At 41.6% G+C, this 14,758-nt stretch overlaps 1 protein-coding gene across 1 annotated transcript in view; it reads right to left on the reverse strand.

Annotated features, from left to right (window-relative positions):
* Positions 1 to 14,758, reverse strand: part of LOC310986064 (low-density lipoprotein receptor-related protein 1-like) — a 179,161-nt gene that overhangs the window by 71,873 nt on the left and 92,530 nt on the right. Inside the window, exons 30-40 of the mRNA XM_083971791.1 lie at positions 12,025 to 12,119; positions 11,771 to 11,920; positions 9,239 to 9,379; positions 8,917 to 9,042; positions 7,970 to 8,101; positions 7,711 to 7,845; positions 5,567 to 5,696; positions 5,337 to 5,463; positions 3,890 to 4,041; positions 2,972 to 3,096; positions 1,669 to 2,043 (exon numbers count right to left, since the gene is read on the reverse strand). Of these exons, the coding sequence (XP_083827917.1) occupies positions 1,669 to 2,043; positions 2,972 to 3,096; positions 3,890 to 4,041; positions 5,337 to 5,463; positions 5,567 to 5,696; positions 7,711 to 7,845; positions 7,970 to 8,101; positions 8,917 to 9,042; positions 9,239 to 9,379; positions 11,771 to 11,920; positions 12,025 to 12,119 (1,688 nt within the window). The remainder of the gene's footprint in view (positions 1 to 1,668; positions 2,044 to 2,971; positions 3,097 to 3,889; positions 4,042 to 5,336; positions 5,464 to 5,566; positions 5,697 to 7,710; positions 7,846 to 7,969; positions 8,102 to 8,916; positions 9,043 to 9,238; positions 9,380 to 11,770; positions 11,921 to 12,024; positions 12,120 to 14,758) is intronic.

A 14,758-nucleotide genomic window follows, 5' to 3' on the forward strand; every position in this document is an offset into this window, starting at 1 on the left:
GTCAGAAAGACGAGTAGCCTAGTAAAAAAAAAAAGGGAAAAAAGTGTGATAAACACGCAATCGCAGGATTACGTGACGGCAATCTTTTTTCCACTGCAGTGGAAACACGGCTTAAGAGGCAGAAACTTTACAGGAACCGTCCTCTCACTCGACCTCTCACTGTCTTCACTGCAGAGCTGGACCTGCAGGACTGTTGAGGCGACGTAAACCATGTGCAACAGTTTCACTCGCGTAGTCTGTTCACTTCTCATCGTTTTCTACTAACGCTCCTCTTCTGTTGACTTTTGAAAATGCAGCTGTATAAACCTCTCAAAACCTCTTGGAAACCTTGGAAACCTCTTGGAAATCGGCCCCTGAAATTTCCAATTTCCTGAACCAAACTGGTGAACCAATCACAACTGGGGTTTTATTTTAAAAAGGTGGGCTTAATGCAATGGCGACGGAGAAGTGACGTCTGGCAGCTTTTGTTTACAACATGTTGGCCACGGGAGAACAACTTTCGTTCAGTTTTGAGAGACTGTAATATTGATAAATATATATATATATATATATTTTTTTTTTACTAAAAAGCGAATAAAAAGGGGCGTCATTTAGCTCAGTGGCCCCATAATTAGAGGCTGTAGTCCTCGCAGCAGCCCCGGTTCAATTCTCTCTACAGATATCCTCTCAATCAAAAAGGCATAAAAAAAAAAAAAAAAAAAAAAACATATTAAAAAAGCATTAGTGAAAACACCTTCAGCAGACTCACACTCAGTCTGAAATTACACTGAGCTGCAGTCTGATATTAACCAGACCATCCTCGAGTCCAGGTTCATGTTTGTGCCAAATTTGAATAAATTTCCTCACGGTCAGAGCCTCTCTCCGAGAATCATGCTCAAGGAAATCCACCTGGGGGTAAACTGTGATTTTTTTTCATTTAATATTTATGTCCACATTATTAGACAAGTCCAGAACAGTATGGGACAAGGGGCAACAAAGAAACAAAGAAACAAAATAAGACAGAACTGTGTTGAATTTGTTAGGAATAATAATAATAATGATGATAAAAAAGGATGAACAGAGTGGAGTCGTGTTTGGAGGGATCTGGATAAACTGCATGAATGGGGACCAGGTGTTGTTTAGGGCTGGGACGATATGCTTTTCTCCCGATTCGATTCTTCTACGATTTTTTGGATGGAGAATCGATTTAAATTGCGATTCTACAATATTGCCGATTCTCTCGATTTTTAGTCTGCATTTTTAACATTTATCTGCACACAAATACTGTAGGAGCCTATAAATTACTTAAACTTAAACGCTTTTCAAAACCTGTACTCTCTGTATGTAAAAAAGGCTAACAAATGCACATTGCACAATATAAAAAAAAAAAAAAAAAAAATCGATTTTTGAAAGAAAAAAAAAACGATTTAAAAATCGTCAAAAAAGATATCGCGATATTTATGTAAATCGATTTTTTTCTCCCACCCCTAGTGTTGTTGTAATAGTTGATAATATCTTTTATTGTAAATGTAAGTTTTTCCAAATTAGGAGATTGTATAAATGTTTTAGTAATAATTTTGATTGGTCTTTCTGAGTAAAATATTGTTTTTGGTTGTAGAGATGAGGATGAACATTTGAAGATGTTTTGGGGCTGATGAAGAGCAGCTTTAACTTTAATCTGATACTCACTCTCGACCACGGTCTTGCGGTCTGATCCGTCGTCGCTGATCTGCTGGATGTTGCCGAAGTGGATGTCGCTGAAGAAGATGCGGTTGGCTCCTTTCCCTCCTCCTCCTCGGTAGTCGAACGTCAGCGCGATCACGTTCTTCATGTGCTCGGGGTCTTCGAACGGTTTTATCGGCGCGTTGAGGTTGTTCTCGTCCGACAGGTGGACGCTCTTTAGTATGGTGCGCTCGGAGTAGAGCAGGTAGCCGTCGTAGTCGCGGCAACCGCGTCCGTCCTCGGCCAGCATGCCGTGGGCGCAGGCGCACGTGCGCTCCGCGTTGCCACGGTAAAGACACAGCTGCTGGCAGCCGCCGTTGTTGTTTTTGCACACGTTTGTTCCTGGAAACAAACAGAAAACGAATATGAATACGAAAACGACATCAGAACACATAATAACTCAATAAAAAACATTTCAAGGATAGAAAAATATATAAAAAATAGCCTATGGCAGTAACTGTACTTCACACATCACACATTCAAGTATATAATTTCATAATTTCATAAAGCACACCACAGTACGAACCTGCTGTGCAAAGGAAAAACAGGAGTGAAACAGGGCAGGCTACCTAGCTACCGCATTCTGATCTTATTTATTGCGTTAACAGCTTCTGGGACAAAGGACTTTTTGTAAAGGTTCTTCCTTGCCATCTGTAGTCTGACTCTATACTGCTTCCCCGAAGGCAAAAGCTCAAACTCACTGTACATGGGATGAGAGGAGTCATTAATTATCTTCTCAGCTTTTCTTCTAATTAATTCATCATAGAGACAGCTCAAGTGTTTCTGTGACTTCCCTAAAATCTTAGAGGCCATGTTCACTATTTTCTGCAGTTTGTTTCTCCCTTTAATATTCAGGTTTCCGTACCACATGATCATATTAAATGATAAGATACTTTCAACCAGGCTCTTATACACCGTTTCTAAAATACTTTGACTCACTCCAAAACTGTTAAGCTTGCGTAGCAAGTGGAGGCGTTGTGAACATTTTTTAAAAACATGATCCATATTAATTTGGAAGGTAAGACTACTGTCGATGTATGTGCCCAAATATTTAAAATCATCGACCATTTCAACCATTTGTCCATCTATATTTACTGGCCTCCTGATATTTTTTTTATTCTGTAGGACCAGCTCCTTGGTCTGAAGAACATTAATTTCCAAGGAGCTGGCTGAACACCATTTTTGAAAGCTCAGAAAACCCACAAAGTTATTATCATACAGCAGGAAAACACATTTCAGACTTGATTTTTTTGATTGTACATGTTCTCACCTTGCTGCCTGGCTCTGTTGAAAACCTTGATGTCTTTCAGCTGTACGCCGATGCCCGTCCTCAGAGACACAGAGTCGGTGGCGTTGTCCTTGCTGCCTCGCTTTATGGAGCCGTTAGCGTGTGTCCTTCAACAAGACGGAAACAAAACAAACACATGAAAGAGGAGCTGATGCTTGAAGAGAAGAAACTGAAAAATAAATATTAGATATGTAATGAATAACGGTGTGGAAACAGTCACAGATCGTCGATTCTAATCTTAATTTTAAGCAACATGTTAAAAAAGTCACAACTACAATTAAATTTAAAGGGATAGTTCAACATTTTGGCAAATTGGCCCCATTGCCATAATCCCTATAGTCATAGCAGTAGGTTCGTTACCTTCAATTGTCGGTGCAAGCTGTTTTTAGAACGGCGGAGCAGAGCCGTGAGCTGCTCAGAGCTACGCTACGGAGGCTCATGGGATTTCTTGGTTTTTCCTCATCAAACTCATCAAATACACAATCCAACAACTCCACAACGCTCTGGTGGACAAGTTGTGACCTGCACATTCACCACGCTATGAGATAATAACAGAACGTTACCAGACAGAGTTGTTTTAGAGGGAAATACAGAGACTACTTGCTTGCTTGCTATCTCATAGCGTGGTGAATATGCAGGTCACAACTTGTCCACCAGAGCGTTTTGGAGTTGTTGAATTGTGTATTTGATGAGCTCGGCTCGGCTGTTCTAAAAATAGCTTGCATTGACAAATAAAAGTAACGAACCTACTGCTATGACTATAGGGATTATGGCAATGGGCCAATTTGCCAAAATGTTGAACTATCCCTTTAAAACCATCAAGTCTCTCTCTTCAAGAGAACACTTCAAACTTTTGACCAAAACATAAAAAAATGAAACAAAGTAGATATAAAGAGTCACCTGTCGCTCCAGTAAATGTAGCTCTCGAACACCGACACAGAGAACATGTCCATGTTGTTGTTGGCCAGAACCACTTCCCTGTTCTCTCCTGTTTCCAGGTTGATGCGCTCGATCTTGTCCGTCCGGGCGTCGCACCAGTACAGCAGGCTCTCCTACACACACACACAGTCATGATCAATCCGTGTGATCAAAAATCAAAAAATGAAAAAGTGACAGATTATTTTGTTTTTTGTTTTTTAATCGAACACAAAAAACGAAAAAATGTTTGGTTTTTCATATTTCAATATGAAGATCAAAAATACGAAATGGAAAAACAGGCAGCAGGACTGAATTTGATTTTAATATTTAATTGGTCGGGTTTACGTGACCTGGAAGTTTGTGGTTGCTGCTCTGTACTAGCCTGACCATCCAGACTATAATATCATTAACATGTCTAGTCTGGCAACGAGCGGTAGACCTCGGCTCAATCCAGGGGGCGGGATGAAGGCTGTCTTTCAAACTGCCTCTGCACCAATAGGGTAGCGCTACGACCAATCAGAGCAAAGAGCGGGATGACGTTAGCCTGACAAGCCAATTAAAATGTACGTCGTCTGTCGTCATGGCATTAAGCCGCCCAACGACTCTCTAAACAGATAGAGCGCTGTGATTGGTGAACACAAACGGTGTTCGAGACTCAAAAAGTTCCTATGGCTCGTTTCTAGACCCACCTACGGAGCAAAGAGATTTGCTGCCGCTAGGGTGCAGCTAGATATCTAGGCTAACTCTGTACAGTATCCGGTCTTGTCGCTGTCGCCACTGAAAACTATGAATGATCTTTGTGACTGCGTCTCTCTGATATCTCCGATATCAGCAACTTCCGGTTCACGTAAACCCTAACAATTAAATATTAAAATCAAATTCAGTCCTGCTGCCTGTTTTTCCATTTCGTATTTTTGATCTGAGCCTAAAATTGAAAATATGAAAAACCAGACATTTTTTCGTTTTTTGCGTTAAATTATTTAAAGCAGAAGTAAGTGATCCGGTGGTTTTGGCTAACTTCCTGTCAGCCGATGGAGTTAGCAGTCCTCGTCCCTACGTCACCACATTTACGCGCATCCCTTGGCTGCACACACAGAGAGGACTGCCCCTTTATGCCGTTCTCTCTCCTCATTGGATAAAGGTTGTAGGATACAAGGAAAGTTTTCTCCTCTGCTCAGAGCAGAGCAGAGTGACTGACAGACCCGTGTTTCAGACCAAACACTCTATAGAAGTGATTGCTGTCGGAAGATACAACTATTTAAGACTTAGATTAACACAAATATTCACCTTACTTCTGCTTTAATATGTCACTTTTTCATTTTTTGGATTTTTGATTGCCAATTAAAAATAGAAAGAACGAATGATACACGGATTATGATTGACTCTGAGTGATGTAAAAAGAAGCCGAAGCGGTCCGGTTGAGCTTTACCTCGTAGTCGATGGAGATGCCGTTGGGCCAGCTGATGCTGACGTTGACGAGCACGGCCCTCTGAGAGCCGTCCAGACGAGAGCGCTCGATACGAGGATACTGACCCCACTCCGTCCAGAACAGGTAGCTACACACACACACACACACACAGAGAAACACAGGGATGAGCTCAGTGACCAGTGAGGACAGAGAGGACAGGAGCAGAAGCGGCCGGTGTCGTGTCCTCTCACCCTTTCTGCGGGTGGACGGTGATGGCTCGCGGTTTGTCGAGGCCCTGGGAGATCACCACGTAGCGGAAGGAGCCGTTCAGCCGCGCCACTTCAATCACATCGAAGCCCTGGTCCGTCCAGTAGATGTTTCCTGTGGAGCACAGAGGAGGAGGAGGAGGAGGAGGAGGATGATGATGCTCTGGCTGATCCTGAGCATGTGCTGCACATTTGCACTTGGATTACTACATCAGGTTGGGCCGAAAAAGTGTAAGCTGAAGCCGCAGCTGATTTGACCCTACCTTATTCAAAAGAAAGAAAGTGGCATAAGATAAGTACATTTTTTTTACTAAACTGAGAAGAATAATTAAGATTATCTAAGCAAGAGTCTTACAATTAATCAAGTTAATATACCCTATATAGTATATGCATACATACTATATGTGTTAATATCCAATATATACACATATAGTCTTTTTAGTCTTAGCCTATTTATTGTATAACTATAATTTTAGTTATTTTTATCATGTCCTTGCACTTATGCTAACTTTTAGTTCATTTTATTTATTTGGTTTTATCCAGTCCCTGTGTGTTTCCTCACGGCAAATTGTTGAGAGTAAGATAGCGCTTCAGTTGTCTTCTTTCAAGCTCTATAAATGTGTGTGTGCGTGTGTGTGTGTAGTTGTGTGACTTTGGGTTTTATTGTTGCTTTGTTTTGTCTGCTTTTATGGTGTAACGCACTTTGTGCTACTGTACATGTCATTTGTATGAAAGGTGCTCTATAAATAAAGTCTGATTGATTATACACACATACTGTACATAGTGATGGACTGGACTATCCATCGCAATACCAAGTTTATGACACAGGTCAATCAGACTGACTGTCGTCTTATTAAAAATATCGACTTCATCCATAAAACCGTTCGTCTTGGACCCAAACAACAAAAACACAAACACGCAGCCTGAACCTCCGTCGCAGCAACGACTTTTGCAAGACGTCTCTGAACGGTAAACGCTAAATTCCACCACATCTCATATTATTATCATCGTACGTACGGTTAGATATAATGTCAACCTGCAAATTATAGGGATAAAAATATAGAGAACTTCCCCTCAACCTGTGATGTGCAGAAGTGAGAAATAAACTCCAAACTGGAGCGTTTGCAGCGGTTCAGAGCTGCAGGAAACTTCAATACACGCCTACCTCATGATACGACACGAGAACAAGTATCCAACATTTAACAAATATTATTTATAAGTCTGAAAAGCTGGAAAAGCAGGATAGATAGATAGATAGATAGATAGATAGATAGATAGATAGATAGATAGATAGATAGATAGATAGATAGATAGATAGATAGATAGATAGATAGATAGATAGATAGATAGATAGAACTGTATTCATCCCGAAGGAAATTCTTGTGCCAGTATGCTCCAAAGGGAAATGTGCCAGGGAGATAAATAGGATATAAAGAGGAAGTATGTGATAAAATATATCCTACAATGTCTAAAACAATAGAATATACCCTACGAGTGCAAAGGGAACAACCTAGACATAGGTTAAATACTGTGCTACATAATTTGAGTGCAATACATAATTCAAAAATGATAGAATACTAATGCAAAATGCAAAAGGGCCAAAACATAATTTTACAATTTTAACAACTTAGACATATTATTGTTTCTGTTGTTCTGAATAGGTCCCCTTTAAGTGACCTTGAGTTCCTTCAAAATAAAAGACTTTCTCCTTTACCTGTACTGTAAATTGGTTGGACAGGATTAGAGGTGATGGAAACAAAACAAACCTCCCCTTGGTCTTAAAGTCATGCACCATGAAGGACACTGGCAGAGTCATAAGGGACTCAAACACTTTCACTACATTGCAGCGTGTGTACCTGACAAACGATGAGCCTGTCTGTTGTCTTGTTACATCTGTTTTATTTGTACTGTGTTTATTAAAAAAACTATTAATAAATATTAACAAACATGTTTTTTTTCTCCTTGTGTTCACTTTTATCTCCTTTTCCTGTCCTGTTGCATAGTAACAGACAGTCTGAGAAATAAACCACAAACTAACACTATGCACATTAAAAACCCATTTTATCAGCTCATGTTCACTGCAGCTACTGTGTAATGTGTTTTTGTTACATATCTGCGATGTCTCTCACCTGCGATCCAGTCGACAGCGATGCCTTCCACTCTGCCGATGCCATTAGTGACCACATCCTCTCTCCAGGTCTGATCTCTCTTGGCCCTGCTGATGGTGCTCAGGCCCATATCCACCCAGTAAATGGTGTCATTGTCTGGAGAAAAACACATTCAAACGACACTCAGACTGACAGAGCCGAGCTGTCCTCCACCTCGATACACTAACACATACTTCATGCAGCAGTGCAGCAGTTATTTCTTTCTTGTTCATTCATTTACCTGCATGGAAATCTATGCCCACAGCTAAGGATGTTCCTGACACCGGTACGAGGGCGTCAGACTTATCTGAAGGATCCAGAGGAATACCACGAATGCCCTCGTGCACAGAGTAGAGCAGGAAGGAGCCGACACCTGCAGCAAACAAGCAGAAACGGGACTTTTTTTTTTAGACTTTGATTTATCATTTTTATTGGTTTCTGCACCCCAAAAAGGAGAAAAGGTGTTTGCTGTCCAAAAAAATCCTCTTTTCAGGTGCATAGTAGGCCAACAAACATTTGAGAGCAACAGGAGGAAAAGGCTCGCACACTGATCAAAAATGGCAATGTCCACCAGAGATTAACGGATGCAACAAAGATTTACTGTAATGGTCCATCAAACAACAAAAAAGTGCAACCATGGTGATAAAATAAAATAAAGAAACAAAAATAAGTAAGACAAAAACTTGGATTGCAGCGGACGAGCAGTGTGGAGGAATATTAAATGGTTTTTGTGTAGTTTTATGGTTTTGGTTGGACTAGGAAGCGGCCTCCCGGGTCTCCAGATGCACTTTGAGGAATAAAAAACTACTCTGGAGTATTCATCATCAGCATGAGGGGGAGTCACTAATGACTAATGAATTTCATTTTTTGGCTAACTATTCCTTTAAACAACTGTATACTATCTATACTTTCACTTTCTCAAATATAAATCCAGTTCTAATAAAATGCAGCGTATAAAAATACCTGAGCCTGCACATCTTAATTGACGGCTACGTTCACGTGACTGCACATAAATTTGTGATGTCAAAATGGGGTCACGAGCCAAAAAAGGTCAGAAACCGATGCTGTTAATCTCTGGTGGACATTGCCATTTCTGATCAGTGTGCGAGCCTTTTCCTCCTGTTGCTTTTCTGCACCCCAAAGAACGGAAAATAAAGAAAATTAGTGAGTAAAGTAAGGAAGCCGTACCCTCGCAGGACTGCTGCCCTGTGCGCAGGCTGTATCCTGCCGTGCACATGCAGGCTCTGCTGGTCGGGGAGGTGGGGAGACACAGCTGGGAACAGTCTCCGTTGTTATTGCTGCACAGATTGGTGCCTGGGAAACAGAAAAAAGCAGCACGGGAACAAATACACAAAACAAATCAAAGAGGAGTTACAGGGAGACATAAACAGATGTTGCTGCTTCGGCCCAGATAAACAGACGCTATACTGTAACGTCCAAGTCAGCAAAACACACAGACAAGGACAGATCTAGTGATTTAACTAAAATAAATGATCAGTTGGCTCTGCACCTTTCTGCACAGTCTCGTTGTAGATCTTCATGTGCATCATGGGCGATGTGCTGTTCCTCAGGACCTTCCAGTTGCCTCCGTCCTTCTTGTCACAGGTTCCTATCTGGTCGGTGCCTTGGTCGGCCCACCACAGCTTCTCTCCTGGAGGGAACATGGCACACTACAGGATCAGATCCAAACTCTGCAGCAATCATTTCTCATTTTTATTTATTTGTTTTATTTATAATGGGACTCTGCATATTCATGAACAATGAACATACAAAAATAATTTGTTGTAAATATGCATATATATATCCGTAGTCCCATGGTCCATAAATTAAATTAGAGTCACAGACAAACACAAATGAGCATATATTTGTGCAATGCTTATCAATTGTTTTGTGTTTGTCTGTCATTACATCGCACAATGGTTGCATTAGTAGGAGGGAACAAAAAGCGGTGAAATGTTAAAGTGCATTTATCAGACAGTAAATGTCGTAAAGTGCTATTTGAGATTCACTAAAGTGCATTTATCAGGCTGTATCTGGCATAAAGTGCATGAGTAAAGTGCCGACTGTTGGAAATAAATAAATAAATAAACTACCCTTAATGTTCACAGAGCTGGTTTTTACTGAACCATGTGTTTTGAGCTGTTTCCTAAAAACTACGTATGTTGTGCTTTCTCTTCTGACCTGCTCGTCCACTGCAACCCAAGTGTTGTCCAGAGTTTATTGGAAACAACCTAATTTAGGACATTTTTACAGCCTCAACAGTCCTGGACTGAATTTGCCTGGTGCACGCGGACGTGACCGGACTTTTAAATGGTTGTTGTGTAGTTTTATGGACGTTTTTGTGTCTGGCCCTTAGTGTTGGGCGATTTTGACATTCTCAGATTGTCCCAATCGCCCTCCCAGGAGATCGCCGATAGACCTATCTATCGCCGACGTGTTCGTTCGACCGGGGGTGGGGGGGGCGTGGGCGGCGGCGTATGAGTTTAGCTTTTACCGTGCCCTGCTGTCATGCTGTCATGCATGCGCGCTTCTCTCTCTCTCTGTGTGTGTGTGAGGGCTAATAACGGAGAAAGAGCGCTATGATCAATGAACGGAACGATATTGCGTTGCCGAAAGCCGAAAAATCTATTCGTGGCGGACGTAATTTATTTGTGGCATATCAGTGAACACCTCGTCGGGTTTCCTCAAATTTGAGGCGGAGTGGCCACCCTGTTTACTGCTGAGATATTGTGTGCGGTCAGATGACTACCTGGCTCCGTCTGATTGGACGTCGCCAGTAGCTGCATTTGATTGGTGAAACACAGTCATTTGACAGAGTATCTGTTGGAAGCAGCGAGAGGAGCGGCTTCATTAAAACAAAACAAACAGATCGCGCATTGGATCAATAAAAAAAAGTAGCGAGTATGTGTGTGTGTGTGTGTGTGTGTAAAATCGCCAAGAAAACAAAACATCGCCGATCGTCCTTCCAATCGCCGATAGACGATTGGATCGCCAATCGGCACAACCCTACTGGCCCTACAGTATTACTCTCATATAAAGTTTTGGTTGGACTAGAACCGGCCTCCCGGGTCTCCAGATGCACTTTGAGGAATAAAAAACTACTCATATCGGAATATTCATCAGCATGAGGCAGTTTTTGTTTCAGAAAATGCTAAATGTGAAGCCTGAGTTGTTCTGGGTTGATGAGCTCTAGTAAAGAAGTCTTTACTAGAGCTACTTTCATAAAAAGTGCCTGGTCAAAAAGAAAAAGTGAACTATTTACGTGAATTCCATGTGGTTTTTGTTTTGCCTGTGCTCTGATGATTTAGTTTGTTGTCTAAATATGAAATGTGTCTTGTAAGCCCTTATAGGCTGGGCGCCTTAATTGGTGCATGACACAAATATGAATTCATTCATTCATTCAATTCATGAGGGTGAGTCACTAATGACTGAATTAAATTTTTTGGTGAACTATTCCTTTAAAGGTACAGTATGTAAGAAATCTAAAGCAACTGGCCGTAAAATCCTCCTAATATGTCACAGAGACTCAGGAATAATGTTCATATAACATGATGAACTCACCAACAACAATAGTACAGCCAGAGTATTCGCATTAAAAATCTTTTTTTGCAGACTGCAAATCATGTTTATGTTTTGAATTTACGTGTTGGCATGTTGCGCCACCTAGCGCTCTCTCCTAGTCACGGCGGCATCAGTGGCGTTTCAGCCTCAGTCTGCTTCCACTGAGCTGCTGCTACGACTGGGAGAAAAAACCAGATCGCTGTGTTTTGAATTTGACTGCAGTAACCGTTTTTGGCCACATTCTTACATATTGCACCTTTAAACAACTGTATTCTATACTTTCATTTTCTCAAATATAAATCCAGTTCAAATAAAAGGCAGCATATAAAAATACCTGACCCTACACATCTTGATTGACTGCACATGAATTTGTGATGTCAAAACGGGTTCAAGAGCCAAAAAAGGTTGGAAACCGATGCTCTTCTCTCTCTCTCTCTCTCTCATCACTGGTTGAAATGCATCATTACTGTACTGTACTTACCCATGATGGCCAGAGCTGTGGCCTTGGTCAGTTTGCCCTTGGCGGCCTCCAGCATCTCCAGTCCTGAGCCGTCCAGTTTGCAGCGGTTGATGGTGCTGTTTCCTGAGCTGATCCAGTAGAGCTGCTCCGTGTCAAAGTCGATGGATAAACCTGGGAAAACGGCAAAAAAAGGGTTAAGAGAATGAAATGAAAATGTGTAAATCACCTGCCCCGACACCAGGGAGTGCTGCCTGCGTGTCTCGTGCACCGCTCACCGACGGGGCCTCTCTGGTTGGTGAAGAGGACGCTGCGGTTGCTGCCGTCGGTGTTGGCCATGCTGATGTTGTCTCCGTCCGTCCAGTAGAGTTTCCTGCAGAGGGGACAGAGATGGAGGGAGGACGGAGGAGTAGAATCAGCAGAAAGTACGAGGGAGAACTTTTGATTTATTGCAGGCAGCGATGCATCGTTGTCTCAGTCTCAGTCTCAGTCAATAAAGGCCAACGACCTCATCATCGCTCAAGAGCCTGTCTGGACAAACTCTTTTTCTCTTTCAGGCAAAATGGTAAAATAATCTCATAATCTGAGGAAATCAATTTCAACTTTCCATCGCATGGGGGGAAAAAGAAAAGAGGCAAACAGTTCACCGGCAGTTCTTTCCTTCGTTATGTAACAGCTCTTATGACTCCGACAGTACCTGAAGCCTCGGTTTGTTTACTGCTCCTGTAGCTGTAGCTGAGTTTTTCCTCTCTTGTAGTTAAAGTCAAATAAAATAATATTAACAAGAGAATAAGTGCAGAGTCACATCCCATCGCAGCAGTGTGAGATCTTTATAGGAAGATTTGCACAATTTATACAGTCTGAACGAATCAAACAGGAACACTGCAAAAACTCAAATATCTTATCAAGAATATTTGTCTTGTTTCTAGTCAAAACAAATCTCAACATAAAAAGCAGCTTGTTTTTAGACACTTTTTACTTCTTTCAAGCCTATTTTCACTTGAAATAAGTAGAAAAATCTGATAGTGGAGCAAGTTTTTCTTCCTTATTACAAGCACAAAAAACTTCCTTTCACTGGCAGATTTTTCTATTTATTTCAAGTGAAAAGTCGTTTGAAACAAATGAAAATTATCTCAAAACAAGTTAATTTTTAGGTAATGAGTCTTATTTTAAGTGGAAAGAGATTAGTTTTGACTAGAAATAAGACATTTTGACAAGAAAAAGGACAAATATTCTTGGAAAGATTTCGAGTTTTTGCAGTGAAAACAGCTGAAAAGTGTCCTCTCTGACTCACCGTCCCTCACCACACACACACACACACGCATATGCAGACAATGCAGGAAAATATGACGGTGTGTGTCACTGTCCCAGTCTCTATTTAAAGGGGATCTATCTGCATCTGTCCATCCTCTGCCCCATCACCCACTTCCTCTTAAATCCTACCACATCCACCACCACCACACCCTTCATTTGTTTGTTAACATGCCCTTTAAATAAAGTTTCTGCAGCATTTAAACTCCCACATGCACTGACTGACTCTTTTTTCTTTTCCTTTTTTTTTTGTTTTGTTTTTTTTACCCTCACCCACTCCTGAACAGATTCTGGGCAGTGAGAGGAGAGGACAGCAGCACCAGCAGCATATGGATCTCGCATCTGCTTCTCATTTTCTATCCCCCCTCCTCCCCTCCTCCCCTCCTCCCTCTCTCTCTCCCTTCATGCCAACAACGCTCAGATCGGAAACATTCCTCCACTTAAGTGGGCTAAGTCTTTTAAATAGAGGAAGGAGGAGTACACACAAAGAGGCAGAGACGTTCCTTAAGAAAATATCCTTTCTTTTTTATCCAGGCACGGAACGCATTTTCCTGCAGGGACAAAACTAAATATATAACTGCAGATGGTGCTGGGAGGAAGAAGAGGAAGAAGAGTAAAGAAGAGGAAGAAGAAGAGGAGAGGCTGAGACCAGGTCGAGGAGTTTAATAAAGGGGAAGAGGAATTAGAGAGGGAAGAAGAAGGAGAAGAAGAAGAAGGACATTTGCAGAACAAGGCAGGAAAATAAACAGTAAAACAGAAATAGCGACAGAAAGCGACAGAGTCACAGGCTCTAAATAATTCAGGAGAGACTCAGAGACTCAGAGAAGGACAGGAGGCGTCTTTCAAAATAGAAAGAAAGAGAGAGAAAGAGCGAGAGAGAGAGAGAGAGAGAGAGGGGAGGATAACACCAGGGAACGACTTCCTGAGTGAAGGAACAGTCAGAGGTCGGTGCGGCGGCCATTTATAGCAAACCGCTGTGAGGGCCGACAGCCGCCGCTCTGTGTTTATGTGTCACAGGTCAAAGGTGAAGTCAGGACAGCATCTGATCTGAGCAGTGGTGGACAGTAACCAGGGCCGGCCCGAGGATGTTGGTGGCCCCCTAAACAAGATTTTTGTTTGTGGCCCTGCACTCTAAGCGCAAACACCAAATCACTGGTTAAAACTGAATACAGACGTGTTTATGCCCTCTGAGGTTTGAGGCCATTTCCTCGACTTTTTACATATTTTCTTAAATGTATCTTTTTAAGATACTTGCAGATGTAACAATACTCTTTACTTATGTCTAAATATTAGAACCTCCGCTGTAAGCACACTGAGGCCAATTTGTCCTAGAACACTGTAGAAAGAAATAATTTAGGCCAAATGCTGGAAATTTGAGGTCTGCTTTTTGAAAAATTTCAAATCCCTTGTGAAAACACATCTTCAGTCATGAGAATGAACTGTTTTGGTGCTTGAAATAGGATATGAATACAGTAATAGATAAGTGTAGAAAACAAGTCTAAAATGACATTTTGTAAGATTGTTTTTTGAGCACAAATGTTGTCATTCTGCCGTTCTATTTTCACCAAATGTCTCAAATGTGAGATAAAAGAAGCTGAATATTGACTTCACATTACATATAAAGCTCATAGCTGCACGTGCAGACCTCAGGATGTTTAAATGACTTGATGAACCCCGGTACCTTTCTGATCATGTGGCCCC

Source organism: Trachurus trachurus (assembly GCF_905171665.1).
Source record: "Trachurus trachurus genome assembly, chromosome: 5".
Lineage (NCBI taxonomy): Eukaryota > Metazoa > Chordata > Actinopteri > Carangiformes > Carangidae > Trachurus > Trachurus trachurus.